Consider the following 17416-nt stretch of genomic DNA (forward strand, 5'->3'; position numbering starts at 1 on the left):
GCGTTTTCCTCCTGAAAACATGTCACCATTCCAGCTGCTTCCTCCAAGAGGCTGGCAGTGAAGCAGACAGGTCACAGGGGCAAGGTATCCGTGCAGAGCACACCAATCCGGGGGTTCTAGACTCTTCCTTTTCCCTGAATGGTGCTGGGGTGCGGGGACTGGAGGTGTGAGGGTCGGAGAAGCAGGAGCCCTTTACACAAGCCAACATTTAACATCAATGCCCTCGTAACTTTTCAGACTTCAAGCCATGAGGAATTGTTTCCTTAGTTATATTCAACTTCCGGCATCCTGTCAACTGAAGTCTGGGTGACGCCGAGTTCGGCGAAATGACAAACAGCGCGTACATCTGCGTGCGGACGTGTTAAGTGTATGTCTCTGTCTGTTTCCACACATACCTACTTCCCCTCCCCTCCCCACTCGGCTTCCTCACTGCCCACGGAGCTGGAGCTCAAATCCCTCCTGAGCGGAGGGAAATCCGGGTGTCATGGTTTCCAGAAAGGGAACGCGATCTCCGTATGGGGTGTAATTACATCTTAGCTTTCTGCAGAAGAATAGTTTATGGTTTAAATGCTATTAATTGTAAGCTGTTTTGTTCCACGGGAAGTTGTTCGTTGATAACTACCCAATTAGGGTTATTTTGCAATTAGTCTATTCATAGAGAATTTATTGCAAAAGGGGAAGGCTGTGGTGCAGTAAATGAAGGCACTGCCCGGGCTGGTGTGCCAAGGCTCAGACGCCCATCCTATTACCCAGCTCCCAGCTCCCTGGAGGGTGTGCCACCTTGGCGGACGCAGCAGAGGCCACAGGGAATCCCCCAGGCTGCACAGCCAGGCTGGAGGTGTCTCCGCGGGACCAGGACAGGCCACGCCAGCCCGCTCGCTCCCCCATCAACACCCACCCTTCTCCTTGCAACTGTACTGATGGCAGAGAGAGACGGCCTGTGGGCTCAGGACATCCCCGAGGTCGGATCGTTTAGGCTAAAGTGAAACCTTCTGCCTCCTGAAGAGGGAAAGGCTCTGGGGAGGATTCAGGCTCTGTATTCCTGAGATACGATACCAGCCCTGCCATCTACTAGCCACGCGCCTGTGACCAAGGACTAAACCTCGCCGAGCCTCCATTTCATCATCCATTAAATGGGTCGATAAGAGACCGACCTCATAGGGCTGGTGTGAGGATATAGTGGGATGGGAGGCACAGTGCTGGAGGTACTACTACGCAGAACTGGTACCTTGCAGGGATCAGCACACTATGGCCTCATGGGCCACATCCCACCCACAGCCTGCTTTTGGAAATTGAGTTTTATTGGAATAACCAAGTGCATTTGCGTATGTATTATCCTGGCTGTTTTTGAGATATAATGGCAGAGTTGAGGAGTTGTGACAGAGACTGCACGGCCCACAAAACCTCAAATATTTACTCTGGCCCTTTATAGAAAAAGTGTGTCGACTCTTGGGACACAGCGAGTACCCACTGTCATTCTCATGGAAAGGCATTCAGCTCAGGCCTCTGCCAGGCCAGGCACCAGCTAAGAAAAAGATTTTGGAAACATCTCCACTTATTTATTCTGCCACAATCTGCCAAGTCGTGTCAAGAGTATGATGGGAACCCCGGGACTGCTTAGACAAGGGTTAAAATGCAAGAGAGAAGCAAACCTTTTCTTTTTAGACCTTTCTATTGAAAAGAGAGTATAGTACAGATACATGTTTCCAACAGAAAACTTAAAAAATACAGATGAACTTGAGTGAAGAGTTGAAGCTGTCCCCACTGCACCCCACCCAGAGGGCCACGTGAAGGGCTTGCCGTGGACACTTCCAAGCTTCTCTACACATTTACCCACGTGGCCGTCCCCCACCTGATCCACACCCTCCGTTCTGTGACCAGCGGTCAACAGAGAAGCATGTGTGAGAGATGAGGAGGCCTGAATTTTAGCCCAAGTTCAGCCTCTAACCGATTAGGTGACCTTGATGATAAGTCTCCTCTCCTCTATGGGCCTCGTTTCTTACCTGTCCAGTGGAGAGACGGAATTAGGATTTCTCTAGGGGAGACCTAGTCCCCTTCTCCTTGGGAGCCATTCTCACCATGCACATCCTTCTCTCTCGAGAGATGGGGGATTGATGAAGCACTAGGCATCTTCCTGCCTGGCTTCCAAATCCTCCAATGTTGGGGGAACTGAGAGCCCCCTGCCCCCACCCTGCCTCTTGGTCCAGCTCTGTTGTCACCTTTCCTGATGCTCTGACCTTCTGTCTCGACAAAGAGGTGGACCCAGCTGCTGGGACCATGGACCCATTCCTCTTCCACACGTGGACCCTGCCCCCTGCCCCATGCAGGTCTTTCCATGTGTCCTCCCCCCACCCCTGCCCTCAGGACCTCTGGGTTGTCCCATGGTCGGGGACCTTCTCTCTCCACTTGAGAGTGAACTAAAGCATTTGGTGGTATCTGAATTTAGAAGCAACAAGGAGGTATTTTGAACGCTTGACCATTTAGTGAAGGATAGCGGGGTACCCCTTGCACTGATTATGGCCAATGAGAATGAGGGGTGACCACGAACAAATTGGGAAATGGGCCCCAAGGGAAGACCAAGTGGGAAGACCCTTCGAGTATTTAATGAAGGGCGCTCCCTGGACAGATAAGGAAGCGGGAACCAGTGAGGGGAAAGGGCTTTTCCTGTTAGTTCATGGCTGAACTCAACTAGAACACAATCTCTCCATTTCAAATGCATCCCTCTCTGTTTGTTCCCAATGACAATGGCTCTTTCTTTGTAGAAAGTGTCTTTTGGATGCAGTCCGCCCTCTGCGTGGAGAAAACCACTGCATGAACCAATTCACAAACTATTTGGGATGTAACGTCTTCTCCAAGGAAATATAAAATCTACTGGTTCACAATGAGCTTATGTGGGGATGGCGGTACATGGGTGAAACAGTAGTGACCACCACGAGGTAACTGTAGCCAGATGATGGGAACGTGAAGGTTCTCCCTACTCTGAGGTGGGTTTGAAATTTTCTGCCATAACATATTTTTTTTTTTTTTTAAGAAGGGATCTTGACAAAATATGACCTAACCCGGGATGGCAATATCTCTATCTCAGGATGTCTCTACCTGCAGGCCTGTAAGGCCACTTACAAGCCACGTGACCTTAGTGAAGTTGTTTTACGTCTCTCACGTGTAAAAAAGTTATGCTAACGATGACGGTGCTAGCCTCACTGGGCGGTGGATGAGATGAACTGATTGAATGCAAAGTGCCCGTGCTGTGCCCGGGACACAGTGAGCGCTCGGTAACTGTTATTACTCCCCCGCCACACGCACTGGAAAAGGTGAAACCTGCCAGCAAGGAATACGCGTCAGAGGCGTGAGGTGAGATGCAGAGATGCACGGTGATGCCTCACCTGTGCAAAACTGTCCCCCGTCAGTTTCTGAGGACCCTCCCCTGTGCTTGGGAACGCCGCTGTTACAGCTCTGACCTCGCACTGCATCGCAGCAAGAGGTCTGCTTTATCACTGGTCATCAGCACAGAGAAGGGGGCCCAGCACAGGGCAGGAGGGAGGGAGGGAGAGAGAGGAAGGGAAGGAGGGAGAAAATAAGGAAGGAAGGAATTTTAGGTGGAGGGAAATGGGAAGGATGTTTTCCAGAGCCTCCAATGTCAATGCGACCAACTAGAAACCTTTCAAATCTTATTCAACTACAGTAATATTGGTGTCAATTTTAATCCCAATATTCTGCTGAGACAGAAAACAAACCATATCAACACCATTGCCTCCTACGACTTCCACATTAGCCCCGATTGCACTGTATTTTATCCTTTGCCACAAAAGCAACAGGTTAAAGCTAACAAAAGGTAATTTGATTTTGCGAAACTTTTCTCACATGAGACTTCTGAATTCAGGGAGGCCCAAAACAAAAGATCTCCTGTCTTCATTTGGGGTTTGAAAAATAGGGCGGTTGTTCTGAGAAGGTCTGAGAATGTGAGCAGAACAGGGCTGGGACTTACCTTCGAGGGGGCAGAACCGAGTGACCTTCTCGGGCATCAGCAGCCCATGCTTGTGGCGGCAGTAGGTCTCCCCGATCTCCTGGCGGCAGTGCTTGGACTTGGAGCGGGACAGGGCGGAGATGGCCTCCTTACCCGAGATGTCACATTTGAGGGGCCGGTCGGGCTTGATCTCGGGGGAGCTGCCCACAGTCTTCCGGGCGTGGGGCTGTCTGGGGACATCCTTCCCTCGGCTGCCGTTTACCGGGGCTCTCTCACCGGGAGGCAGCGCCTCGTTGGTACCTTTCCCGGGGGACAGACGCCCCTTCCCCTTCCCCTCCTGCTCCAGCTTCCTCTTCAGAAGCTCCTTCTGTCCTCTCGGGGGCTTCTTCGTCAACTCGGGCTGGTGCTTTTGCTTTTGAGTCCTGGGTGCGAAGTTGCTGTTGTCCACGTTCTCAAAATCCTTGGGCACAGAGTTCTCATTGTTGCTGTCTGTTCGCACTTTCTCTTTTGGCCGGTGAGAGAAGTAGCCATCCTGGACAAGACAGGAAAGAAACACAGAAGAGAAACTTGACTTTGCCATCACGCTAAGCAGGCTGGCCCTGGAGAGTGGGGGCACGTAGGTTTGGAAGTCTGGGCCCTGGTTCCACGCCCTGCCTTTGCTACGAGCTTAATGTTAGACTTTATGTTAGATTTTTCTCTTTGAACCTCAGTTTCCCAACCTGGAAATAGAAGATGTTCCAACTAGAAAATAAAGCTTTTGCAAGCTCTAACGTGCTATGACTATGATCCTCGATGCCTGTTATTAACCACACTCCCTTTTCATATAAGTTTCCTTGGTTGTCTCTGCCACTGGAATCTGGACAGTTTGTTCCAAGCTTCCTGCTTAAATTCTAGGAGCAAGCACTGTGATGGTTTATTTAATGGCTAGAAATGCCATAATAAAGCTATAAGGGGAGAAAATATTGGTAGGATAGTATATACTTTACATTGCCTTTAGGACATGCTCGTAGATCTATGCCCGTAAGAGAAATCAGACCGTGCCGTAGTTAATTCTGAGGGGGAGACATCACCGGCTATCTTGGGGGGAATATGCCCTTTATAGGACAATCCTATGCAAGGATCCTGCAGTGAGTCCCAGGGGGATGAAAACGTGTGACAGTCTTATGTCTGAGCTTTGACTCTGGATGTTTGTACCTGGAGCAGAACTGATTAAGTCACGGGGTTGGGGGGGGGGGCAGGGTGTCAAGAGAAAGGCCGTGAGTCATTCTGGAGAAAATGAGTCTTTCCGGGAAGGCAGGCACCCCAAACTCAGCTTCTCCATGGGTAGGTGGGCCCTGGCCATTTTGAGCTCGGATCAAATGTACTGGTCAACTAACATCCTGCATCACTTCCAAAACACATTGCTTCTGCTTAGACCCCATTATCAAGGCCTTAACCTGAAAGAGAATCCACTGTACCAAAGCTAGTCAGAGGGGACACAGAGGCCACAGAGGACGCTAATTGACTCCATAAATCTACACCCATTGCTATAGAAATACATTGGCAATGGGTAGCAGTTCTGAGGGCAGACTTCCTCGTTCGTTTTCCTAAATGTGCCGATTAAAGGTTCTCAAGGAAGAGGATGGTGGAGAGCAGTGGAGGTAGTGCTGGTGCCCAGGATTGGCTGACGTGCAACCGACACTGAGCGTGGCTGCTCCTTCAGCAGGTCTGCAAACTACTGCTCCCCCCGAACCAAATCCTGCCCGCCATTTGTTTTTGTCAATAAAGTTTTATTGAAACACAGCCACGCCAGTTCATTTATGGACTGTTTATGGCTGCTTTCCTGCTACAACAGCAGAGGTGAGTGGTTGCCATAGAGACTGTCTGGTCTGCAAAGCTTAAAATATTTCTAGCTGGCCCTTTAAGAAAAAGTGTGCAGACCCCAGCTCTCCAAGGACTGTGAGTTTAGAAGGTTCCCCTGGGCTTGGTTTGATTGCCCTTGTCTCCAATGTCCCCATTTGGCCCAGCAATGTGTCTGCCCTCTTCCTGCCTTTGTCCCATCTCCCCTAGCATCAAGCACCAATCTCAAGAGGCCGTAAGAATGAAGACTACACTAAGATACCTCGTGGCCATTCTGTAAGTTGATGTTACTTTTGTTCTCATTTTGCAGGTACTGGGCATCAGTGACTTATCCAAGGTAACTCAGCTGGTTGGTGGTGAAGCTGGGATTCAAACCAGACAGACCGCAGACCCCCCGCCCTGGGCTACCAGCTCCACCAGCCACTTCCGGGAAGCTGCAGAGCCCTTCTGATCCGCATCACTCTGTCCCCTTAAGCACGGCAGCCCGGCTCCCTTCCCACCCACTCCCACCCAGCTAAACGGACCTGGGATAGGCGTGTCATCTCCACACAGCCGTGTCAAGGCTGGCCAGTGGCCATTAGGTGGCAGGGCGTCACAGAGAGGGAAAGGACAGTAAGGAGGGGCCACGAAGCACCAGGAGCTTGAGGTGGCCGGAGCTGGGAGGCCATGGGTAGGAAGAAGGAAACAAGGAGATGCCGAGGGAGAGTGGAGTCTGTGCTGGGCCCTGGAGTGGCTACTGGTCATACACAGGAGCTGATATTACATGCCGGTCTGTGAAGGGGAGCTTCTGGTTCTGACACCTGTTTCCAGTCTTTCTTACCTCTCCACGTTATCTTGCAAGAAATCCCCCTCAGTGAGGGGCCATTCCTCTGTTCTTATAAACAAACCACACTGATATGCCTCTGTTCCCTTCTTTCTGTCCAGAGGCCCTTGAAGAATCCCAAGCAGCCTCTCAGATGCATTTTCTGAGCACTTGCTGTCAGCCAGGCACCATATGCAAATGACTCACAGGTACTACTTATTGGATACCAACAATCGTCCCATAAGGGGTACCCTCCTCACTATTTTACAGAAAGAGGAGCCAAGGCTTGTTGCTTTAACACTCTCAGGCACGGGCACGTATCAAGTGCCAGGCACTGTGCTAAGCCCTTCCATGTTTAATCCTCAGAAGTAACTTTCAAGACAGGTATTACCATTCCCCCATCTTACAAAAGAGGGACAAGGGGAACTTGGGGATGTTCAGTGATTTGCCCGACATCATTTAGGGGAGGCTGTGAACTCGTACCTGTTTAATTCTACAACTTGCTATAGTTTAGTGCCTCTTCTGTTTGGCTGAGAGGTCAAGGGAGGAGCATTTAGCTCCCCCTTCTCTGTGGGGGAATGGATGGGGTATCTCTCTCTTTGCTCATATTAGCCTAGGTTGGGATGGAGCTGGATGGGGGGATGGTATTCAATAAAGCTCTTGACAAATATTCCAGTTCTCTTCCTTCTAGGCACATGATACAATTGTACTTCCCATCCCCTGCAAATGAGGCACAGCCAAGCAACCTGATGTGGCTAAGACCAGTGACTCGGGCCAGGGCCCAGTTTGCCATGTCCCTCCTTCCCCCACAGCATCCAGCCACACTCCTGATGGTGAAGGCCCTGCATTCCTGAGTGAGGCCAGGGTGGAGGACAGACTCCACTAACCCTCCACGGGCAGAATAAACCTCTGCTGCTCTCTGTCACTGAGGTTTGGGGATCTTTGTTACTTCAGCATAGTCTAGCTCATGCTGATTAATAGGGGAGCCAACCTGATCTGCTTTCTTCCTCTTAGCTGTCCTCAGATACAGGAGCCAATTTATTATTATTTTTTGCCTCTAACGGTTGGAAAATCAGTTCGATGACTCCTCCTGCCTGAGAACAAGAATTTAAATTCTGTCCCTAAGCCCGTTTTCTAGAAGTTAACAAGAAGGCAGAGAGTGAGCAGAAAGGCCTCTGCCCTCACAGCCATCTGCATGCTCTCTCATCAAACACATCCTCAGAACTGTTCCTGGGTTGTTCTCTTTCCTCATCATTAACTGATGATCATCAGTTTGTCCCCCAAGCAGAAAACCTCCGTAAAACCACTAATTTCAAAAGCTCACGTTCTCTACCACCTTCTGGCAGAAGTTCTCCAAGCAACACCAGCCACAGGAAGCACTGCAATCAACGAAGCTAATTTGGCCGTCAGAGAACGGCTGTTTCCTCTGGTTAATTTGTGATATCAGGACCAGGCGCCACCATCAATTCTAATAGGACTCATGATTAATAAGCGTCGTCTACTTAGAGACACCCCCGCGATGGGGATGGTGAGCTCACGGTGGCCCCTTGGCCTTCCGCCTGGCCCCAGGTGCTACTCAGCTGCCAATCAAAAGATTCGAGTGTAAGAGAAAAGGGAAGTATTTTGTCTTCTGGAATGAAGAGCTCACAGATATTTGACAGCTTCCAGAAAAGCCACTGAGCCATAGTCAGTGAGAACCAGGCATCACGCAGAGGCCTGGGATGATCTGTCACGCTGAGTCAGCGTTGCTTCCTACAATAGCTGATGAGTTCTCCTACACCTTCCCTCCACAGTTTTCTTTCTTTTCTTGTACATTTTATTTTATCGCGGCAAGAACACTTAACATGAGCTCTACCCTCTTAACAAACGTTTTAAGTGCACAATACAGTATTGCTACCTACAGACACAAGGTAGTACAGCATATCTCTAGAATGTATTCATCCTGCATAACTGACACTTTATGCCTGTTGATTAGCAATTCCTCATTTCCCCTCCCCCAGCCCCTGGCAACCACCATTCTACTCTCTGAATTTCTGAGTTTGGCTATTTTAGATTCTCATGTAAGTGGATCAAGCAGCATTTGTCTTAGTCTGTCTGGCTTATTTCACTCAGCATCACACCCTCTGGGTTCATCCACGGCATCACATATGGCAGGATTTCCTTCTTTTTCAAGACTGAATAATATTCCATTGTACGTATATGTCACATTTTCTTTATCCATCCATCCCTCGATGGGCATGAGATATCACCTTGCCTTCCCTCTAACTCTTCACCTGCTCGCCAAGAGGCAAATGGGTCTCAGCTTTTCTCTTCTTCCCCTGGAGAATCAAGATCCAGACATCCAAACCCAGGTTCCCTTCCCTATAAAAACCAACCTTGGGAGGTTTCCAGGCAAATACATGCGAGATGACCATCATATCCTCAGCACCCATGTCCCCTCATACTCTGGCCCTTCACACACCTTGTGTCTCTAATCCTCTCAAATACCCAGTGAAGCAACAGCATGAGTCCTAATGAAGGGGAGGAAAGTAAGGCACAGGGAGGTTAAATAACCTGACCAAGGAATGAATGTGATGCTAGAAATGACACGATTCAAATTCTGCATGCCTCAGTTTCCTCATCTGGAAAATGGGGATGTGAAAATAATACTTACGTCATGAGTATGTGGTGAGGATGAATGTATGTCAAAACTTCCAGAATGTGCCCACCACACCCAAAGCAGGAGAAAGAATGAGCAAAGAAGTTTCCCTACTAATCAACACTGGGCCTCCACCGTCTCACCCCTGATGGTCTCCACCTGGAGGACAGATCAGTTAGTATTTCTTCATTATGATCGCTAGCTGTGTCCCCTTTATTCTTAAGCAATCCAACACTCTCACCTTGGGTTATTTATGCAAATGCAACCCTTTGACTTATTTTATTTTAATGTACTTATTGCAATGATTGCACATTCAAATGTTTGCATGTGAGCTCCAAAACTCTAATTGCTCTGCTGTTGCCTTACCCCTAAGCTGCTGCTGGAATCCATTTTTATTCCGGAGAAATAATTAAATGCAATAATGTCCTCTATTCCCATTCAACCTTGGGCATGTTTAGAGTCAATTTCAATCAGGTAGAAATAAGCCAAGCACAAGATGGCTTCGAGAGGCAGGTTACAAGACCCAGGCTGCTGTTTCAGAGACGCCTGGGTCTGCTCTGTCCTTCCTGGTTCTCTAATGTTCAGACTTCAGGATGGATCTCTCCTCGCTTGATCAACTGAATCGGCCCAACCTCCTCCCCTGCACCCAGGTCCTGTTTCCGAGGGGTGGAGGTGGGTTGCTGTGTTTTCAAACTCTCCACTCATTGATAAACCTTTGCTCTTATTTTTGTGTAGAAAGAACACCTAACAAGAAAGGAGGAGACCTGGGTACTTATCTTGCTTTAGCGACCGTCAGATTTTCTCATCTGTAAAATGACAGGTCCTGTGTGTGTGCTGCTGAACATTCTCTGAATTAACTGTTAATCAATACAATCGATTAACAAAGTTCTGCCATTTCAGATCATTGAGAAATAACTGATGGATTTTAAGAGACCAGGGACCGAGGGACAGATGGACGCTCCTAAGTGCATCGTCTTCTCCCTGCCTCATCCTGTGATCATTTTCTCCAGCAGCTCTTAGGCCTGGGACAGACCATTTCATCTCCCTGCACCCTGACGTCCTCATCCATCCCAGGGGCTGAGGCCAGCATCTATCTCCCTGGAACTGAGAGAACAGATGAAGCACAGAACAGTGATTGACACATGCAAGGTGCTTACGAAACATGCATCTATTAGAAAATACGCATACAGTGCTGGCGCTGCCCCAGGCTCTGTTCCCAAGCCCTCTGCAGAGACTAGTTCATTTGATCCCCATGAGGACCCTATGAAGGAGATGCTATGTTATTCTCCCCGTTTTTTGGATGGGATCATGAAGGTTCAGAGAAGTTAAGTGACTAAATCCAGATCTAGGAAGTGGAGGAGCCAGGATTCAAACCCAGGCAGTTGGGGTCCAGAGGCCACACCCGCCAACACTGCACCACCTCTCTGCAGCTATGAGGAATAGAGATGGTGTCAGTGGGGAGCCCCGGCCAGGTGCGCTGTGCAGGCGGTGAGGGCGCCTGTCCCACCTGCTCACTCATCACGACCCGTTTACGGCTTTCTTTTGTGCCATGTGGACGCACTGCCAGCTGAGTAGCTGTTTGCTGTTGAACTCAGTGTCCGAGGCTCCATTCCAATCACCAAGGTGATCAAGGCCATTGAGAGGGGCACATGGGGGAGAAGCCCACACCTGCTTCCAAAAGGACTTCTGTGCCAGGGCAGTGGAATGGAGGAGGCACAGTGTGCATGGCTGCACCCAATTAGGACATGCAATTACCGGGCTGCCAATGCAAATAGACCTCACAGAGGCCCCTCGCCCGCCCTCCCGCCCGGCTCATTTGCATGCACAAAAAGTGGCTAGGGCTGGCCAGAGCTTAGAAACCCGTGGGCTCTGCTGGGCACAGGCAGGCCAGGCTTTAACAGAACCCTCAATAATAAGCCTGGTGTAATTTAGCAAACTTAGTCATATTAACGGGACGCCCAGCATGGGGTGAGGAGGGAGGGAGCTGGATGGATAGAGCTGGCTTGGAATCCAGCCTCTGCCCCTTAACCCTGATATACAGAGAAAGAAGCTTAGCCTCTCACAGCCTCAGTTTTCTCATCTACAAAAAAAAAAGGGGTAGGAAGACCTATTTTGCAAAGGTGCAGGAGAGATTAAATAATAGGGGACACATATTTAATTCCAGTTAACAACAGAACAATTAGCATGAGGCTTGATATGTACTCAGCACTCAATCGACATTTTTAGCTGGCACCCCATCTTTTGATGAGCAGACCTAAATCATTTGGAAAGGCAGGGTCGGGAGGTGAAGTGTGTTCAGATCCACCCGGCCTCTGCCACTTGCTCACTTCGTGACCTGGGGCACAGTACCTAACTTTGAAAGCCTCAGTCTCCCTCTCTGTAAAATGGGCATAATAACTAGTACCTACCTAACGGGGCTTTTACAACAGCTCAAAGAGTTAATATGTGTAAAGCACTTAGCATAAAGCCTAGAACTTAATAAATGTTAGCTACAATTGATTTAATTGGAATTAATGCTTACTGTGATGATCTAATGAGGTGGTTCTCAAAGTGTGCTCTGGGGACTCCTGGGGGACCCTTTCAGGGGATCTTCAAGGTCACTATTTCCATCATAATTTTTTTTTTTTTTTATAAATTCATCCATTTTATTTATTTTATTTTTGGCTACGTTGGGTCTCCGTTGCTACGGGCGGGCTCTCTCTAGTTGCGCCGAGCGGGGCCCACTCCTTGTTGCGGTGCGTGGGCCTCTCATTGCGGTGGCTTCTCTTGTTGCAGAGCATGGGCCTCTCATTGCGGTGGCTTCTCTTGTTGCGGAGCATGGGCTCTAGAGAGCAGGCTCAGCAGTTGTGGTGCACGGGCCCAGCTGCTCCGCAGCATGTGGGATCCTCCCTGACCAGGGATCGAACCCGTATCCCCTGCATTGGCAGGCGGACTCCTAACCACTGCGCCACCGGGGAAGCCCCTCCATCATAATTTGAAGATGTTATTTTCCTTTTTCTCACTCATCCTCTCACACAAGCACACAGTGGAGTTTGTAGAGGCTCCATGATGTGTGAAATCGCAACAGATTGAAAGCAGAAGCAAATGTGAGAATCCAGCTGTCTTCTATTAAGCCAGATATTACAAAGACTTGCAAAAATGTAAAACAATGCCTCTTTTCACGAAATTTGTTTTTGTTGTACAAAACATATGCATTTTTCATAAAAATTTTTACTTATATAGATAGGTAACGGGTTATGGTTACTTTAAGTAAATCAATAAATAACCATTTTAAGAATGCCCTAGTTTAAATTTCAATATATAGCAAATAATTGATAGATATAACCTACATAAACAAAAGCTCTTTGGGGGTCTGAAATAATGTTTGAAAATATAAGGGGGTCCATGGAGACCACCAAGTTTGAGAATTGCTGAAATACTTGTCATCCGAAATATCTACTCATTGAGGAAATAAAAAGTTGAGGACCTTTTTATGTTGGGTCTTTCCCTATATGCCAAGCCTGTGGATTTATATTTTACTCTCACACACAATAAATACACACACACGGATAGAAATCTAGGTCAACTGGAAATGGGGTGCTGATAAATACTTTTATAGAGAGAGATGCAGAACCCTGAAGCCCTGGGCCACCCTCGTGGGGGGAGAGTGACCTGCTGGCAAAGATTTCCCCTTTGACCAAACTCTAGCCAAGCCCCTCCGAGCCCCTCCTCAACCAGGTCTCAACCTTGGCCCGTAAAGACCTGAGCAAACACTAACATAGTTTCTGACATTTCACGGACACAGCTCTTGAATGACATGAGCCCCCCGTATAGCGCCTGCCTGAGAAAACTCAAGGCTGCTAATAGAATCTGGTTTGTTCCAGCCAACCCCCGAAGACAGGGCCCCAACATCTGTCCCAGCCTTTGTGGGAGGGAAGAGGACTAACTTGGAGAAGCACCAGTCAGCAAACCCAGATGAGTTTCCCGGGGACAGAGCCCCCTCTTTCTGCTTTTTGTCATTTTTCACTTCCCTGACTCTACTGAGCCCCTGCTCACCCCCGCACTATTCCCTCATGCTCCCTTTAAAAGACCCAGTCACGTTGTACAAATCACAGTGGAGTTCAGTTCACACTGGACCCTTCCCCCTAGTGCAATAGTACTTTGCCGATTAAAATCTGTCCTTACAGCCTTGTTTATCTCTGACACTGCCCAAGGCCACATGGCCAGGACCTCAACCCCATAATGCCGCGTCTTTGGGGCCTCAGCACAGGAGTCCAGACTTGACCCATGCTGTCCTTCCAGCCCACCAGGAGGATGTGACAGCGACAGTCACAATGAACAACCCAGTCTTGCTTCAATAACAAAGCCTTCTGGATTCCTCTAAGACGGACTTTCTTAACTATGATATTATGGACATTTGGGCATGCTTAATTGTGAAGGCCGTCCCAAGCATTGTAGGATGTTTAGCAGCACCCGTGATCGCTACCTATTAGATGATAGTAACACCCTTGTGAAAACCAGAAATGTCTCTCGACATTGCCAGATGTCCCCCGGGGGCCAAAAATCACCCTGGTTGAGAACCACGGAGCCGGGGGCAAGTGCTCTGGAGGCTGGTGCTGGCAGCCTCAGCAGCTCAAACCCTGTTCCCATCCAGAAACAACAGCCCCTGCTGACCAAAATGCCCAGATCAGGACAGCTAAGCCAGGAAGAAAGGAGATGGCTGAGGAAAGGGCCCAAGTTAACCAAGGAAAGGTGTGCGGGAGGGGGGAGGGGGAGGGGGCTGGAGGAGGTCAGGAGAAGCAGCATGTGCATGGGGGGAAGGGGAGGGGGGTTAGAGTCCCCAGCTGGAAACGGGGTGACCCCGAGGAGGGGCACGTTCATCTGGGCAGTGGCTGGTCCCCAACCCGCTGGCACATCCCTAACTTAAACCAGAGGTCATAAGAGGTCATCCAAGGGCACAGATGTTGGTTTGTTTCATACAGTGTTTTCATTTGCTTGGTTTTTAGTCCCACCCAACATTTCAAAATCTAGAGATTCCATCTAAAAATCTGGATTTCCACGCTGTCTTGAAGCATCAGGGGACCTGATAGCACTGGGCTTGGATTCCTGCATGTGACAATCGTCTGGGGCTGAGCGGTGGCCCGTAGTATCGAGAAGGAGCATCTGCTCTACAGATCGTCACAGCTCTCGTCCAGCCTGGCCCAGGTCCCCGTACCCACCCGCGTGCCGTGAGCCTGCTCAAAACCAAGGACCCAGGATCTTCAAGTAACTCAACTTCAGAGCCTTGCCTCAAAGACCTCAGAGCCCTTAATGAATCCTTTAATTCCAGGGTCTTCCATGGAAGTGGGACCGCCCCCCACGGGGTGTTCTGAAAACATGTGGTGCCGTTTCGGTTGCCACAATGACTGGGGGACGCTCCTGGCAGAGACTGGTGGCGGGACACCAGATCCCTGGCAACGCATGTTCCCAAAGCAGTAAGGAAGTGGCCCACACCCTGCAGGACTTCTGAATGTCTCTACGCGTCATGTGGGTGAACAACTCATTTTTAATTTTGCAGGTCAGGAACCTAATACAAATTTACATATGACAGAGCACTTCTGAATGCTTTTAATGTAACTGAATTTTCTAGGAAAGTAACTACCTTTAACTCAAGGGGAGATCCTACATCATTCAGAACTTTAGTATGATTTCAAAAAAAAATCCCATCATCAACAGCCACGCAAGCTGTGTGTAACTATAATTCTTGTAACTATAATTCTTGGTGATTCAACATCCAGCACTGGACCTTTCCATGTGTCCTCCAGGCCCTCGACACTCAAAGTGAGGCCCATCAGCCGCCAGCATCAGCCCCTGGGAGTTTGTTAGAAATGCAGGATCTCAGGCCCCCACCTGGACCCACTGCATCCGCATTTTAACAAGACCCCCAGGGGGTTCATCTGCACATTACAGTTTGGGAAGTGCTAGTCTGGCGGTGTTGTGCTTGATCATTTACAGAATGAAATACACATTGTTTTTATTTTAAATTACTTTTATATATTCGTTATATTCTTATCAGGGCAGTATATTGATATGTTTCAGAGTTGTGAGTGTTAAGTAGGTTATAACAAGTATGGATTTCATTTCATGATAGACAAAAGGAACATTTTAAAAGATTTATTGCAGGAAGAGGGGTTGGGTCCGAAAGGGTTGAGAAGCACTGGTTTATTCACTCCACATACTTTAATTGGGTGGCTACTCCCTGCCAGGCATGGCGGAGGCAAAGGATAGGAAAGTGAATTAAGACACGCTTCCTGCTGTTGGTGGAGTTCAGACACAGGACAGGGGAGTGGGCGTGGACATACATTATTTCAATACAGGACGGGAGTGAAGGCGGGCAGGGGGGCGATGCATGAGTGCCAAGGGTTTCATCAAGAGTTGGAACGTAACGTGGTCCGGGGTCCAGGGAGAGTAGAGGAGGCTTTCACAGAGAAAGCAGTTTTCCTGCCCAGTTTTGAGAAGAAAAAGCATGTTCATGAGGCAGACAAGGGCATCACGGGCAGGCGAGCCCAGCAAAACCAAACTCGGTAACAACAACGAGCGTAGCTAACACTTACAGAACGTTTATTCCGAGAACTGCGCTAACACTTGACACAGATTATCTTTAAAAATCCCAGAACAGTTTGTTAATGAACTCAGTGGGGTTCCCACTGAGTTCCTTACATTGCACACTTTAAATACCTTACAATTTTATTTGTCAATCATACCTCAATATGGCTGAAAAAGAATCCCAGAACAACTCTTTTGGGTAGGTACTATTAGTATCCACATTTTACAGGTAAATGAATGCATGGAGGCACAGAGAGGTTAAGTAACATGCTCCAAATCACACAGCATGGCTATAAAAGCTACACTCTACTCCCTCAGGCTGTTAACATCCAGGCTTGGAGGAGCGTCCGACGTGTACCCAAAATGACCCCTAGTGGGTGACATCACCTCCACCAAAGACCCTGGAAGAGAGCAATCACTAAGTGGGCTGAAACCTTTAAGGGGAGAGAGAGGGTCAGCAGGCAGAGGGTTACTTGAACAACTTGAGTCCTTGGTGTAAAGTCCTTTTGCGCCACTGCCTTGTCTCCGTTACTTGAGACTAACCCCAGCTTTGTACCCGCCGGCCTCAGTGTGCTATCTGTTGTGGTTTTATTTCCCTGCACACAGTCCGTGTTTCTCTTGCCCCAGGTCCCTGGAAGCCCTCCTTGTTCCGGCATCTCCTGCTTGATGTTCTCCCATCCAGGTCCTCTGGGGAAGGGGCACTTGAGGAGACAAACAGGCCTCCTGCTGATGAATCAAACTCATCCTTTGCATCTGCCGGGTCCCCTGCTCCCCACACACCCTGCCACAAGTGGGTAATGAATGACCCACTTGTAAGCTCATTACTGCAGAGTCTCTAAAGAAATGTAAATGCTCACGGAGGCAGCGATATAAATAAGGAAAGATGCCTGTAAATAAATAAATATATATGCACAAATACATACATACAAACCCAATTAATTTATACCATCTGAAAGCCAGAGCCATTTGGGGTGGGGAGAGGAAACAAGGGAAAGGGACCTGATATTACCATCCATGGGATTTCAGAGCTGAGCTTCCCAGCAGCTGCCAATAAATCATCTTTACTATGCAGGGGTACAAATGAGTGTGCTGCTGTCACCCTTTAAATCTCCTTTATGAGCGTGTGTTTGCCTTGGCCCACCCTACCAGGGACGGGGCCTCCACGCAAGGTTTCACTGGCTAAGTTTCCAAAGAAGGCTGCCTTTTTGCGGGCCTACCCCCTGCCAACTGTAGGAGCCCCGCCGGTACTTCCTGTTTACGTGTGGGTTTGGTGTGACATGGAGAACAGCCATCTCCGTCGAGGGCCATGGGGATGGAGGTGACAGTGGTGCCCACCTCAACAGCTGTGGAAAACAGCTTCTGCCTCTTGGCCTGAGGGGGCTGCGGCTTGTGGGATGGGACATGCCATCCACCGCCACACGGCCCACGAGCCCCTGACATTCTCTGTCAAGCTTCAGGATGGAAAACCTCCTCACAACTAACTTTGGTGCACCCTGCTCTCCCCCCCAAAAGGAGAGTTCTGGTCACTCCCTTCAGATGGGATGTGTCTGCTGTTCATCTCTCAAACTGTGCTGAGTCAGAGGGGGCAACGGGCCATCACGGCCACTGT

At 49.0% G+C, this 17416-nt stretch overlaps 1 protein-coding gene across 1 annotated transcript in view; it reads right to left on the reverse strand.

Moving 5' to 3' along the window:
* XYLT1 (xylosyltransferase 1) overlaps positions 1–17416 on the reverse strand; it is a 297683-nt gene that overhangs the window by 130099 nt on the left and 150168 nt on the right. Inside the window, exon 3 of the mRNA XM_007188435.2 lies at positions 3986–4496. Within this exon, the coding sequence (XP_007188497.2) occupies positions 3986–4496 (511 nt within the window). The remainder of the gene's footprint in view (positions 1–3985; positions 4497–17416) is intronic.

This window comes from Balaenoptera acutorostrata, chromosome 15 (genome assembly GCF_949987535.1).
Source record: "Balaenoptera acutorostrata chromosome 15, mBalAcu1.1, whole genome shotgun sequence".
In the NCBI taxonomy this organism is placed as follows: Eukaryota; Metazoa; Chordata; class Mammalia; order Artiodactyla; family Balaenopteridae; genus Balaenoptera; species Balaenoptera acutorostrata.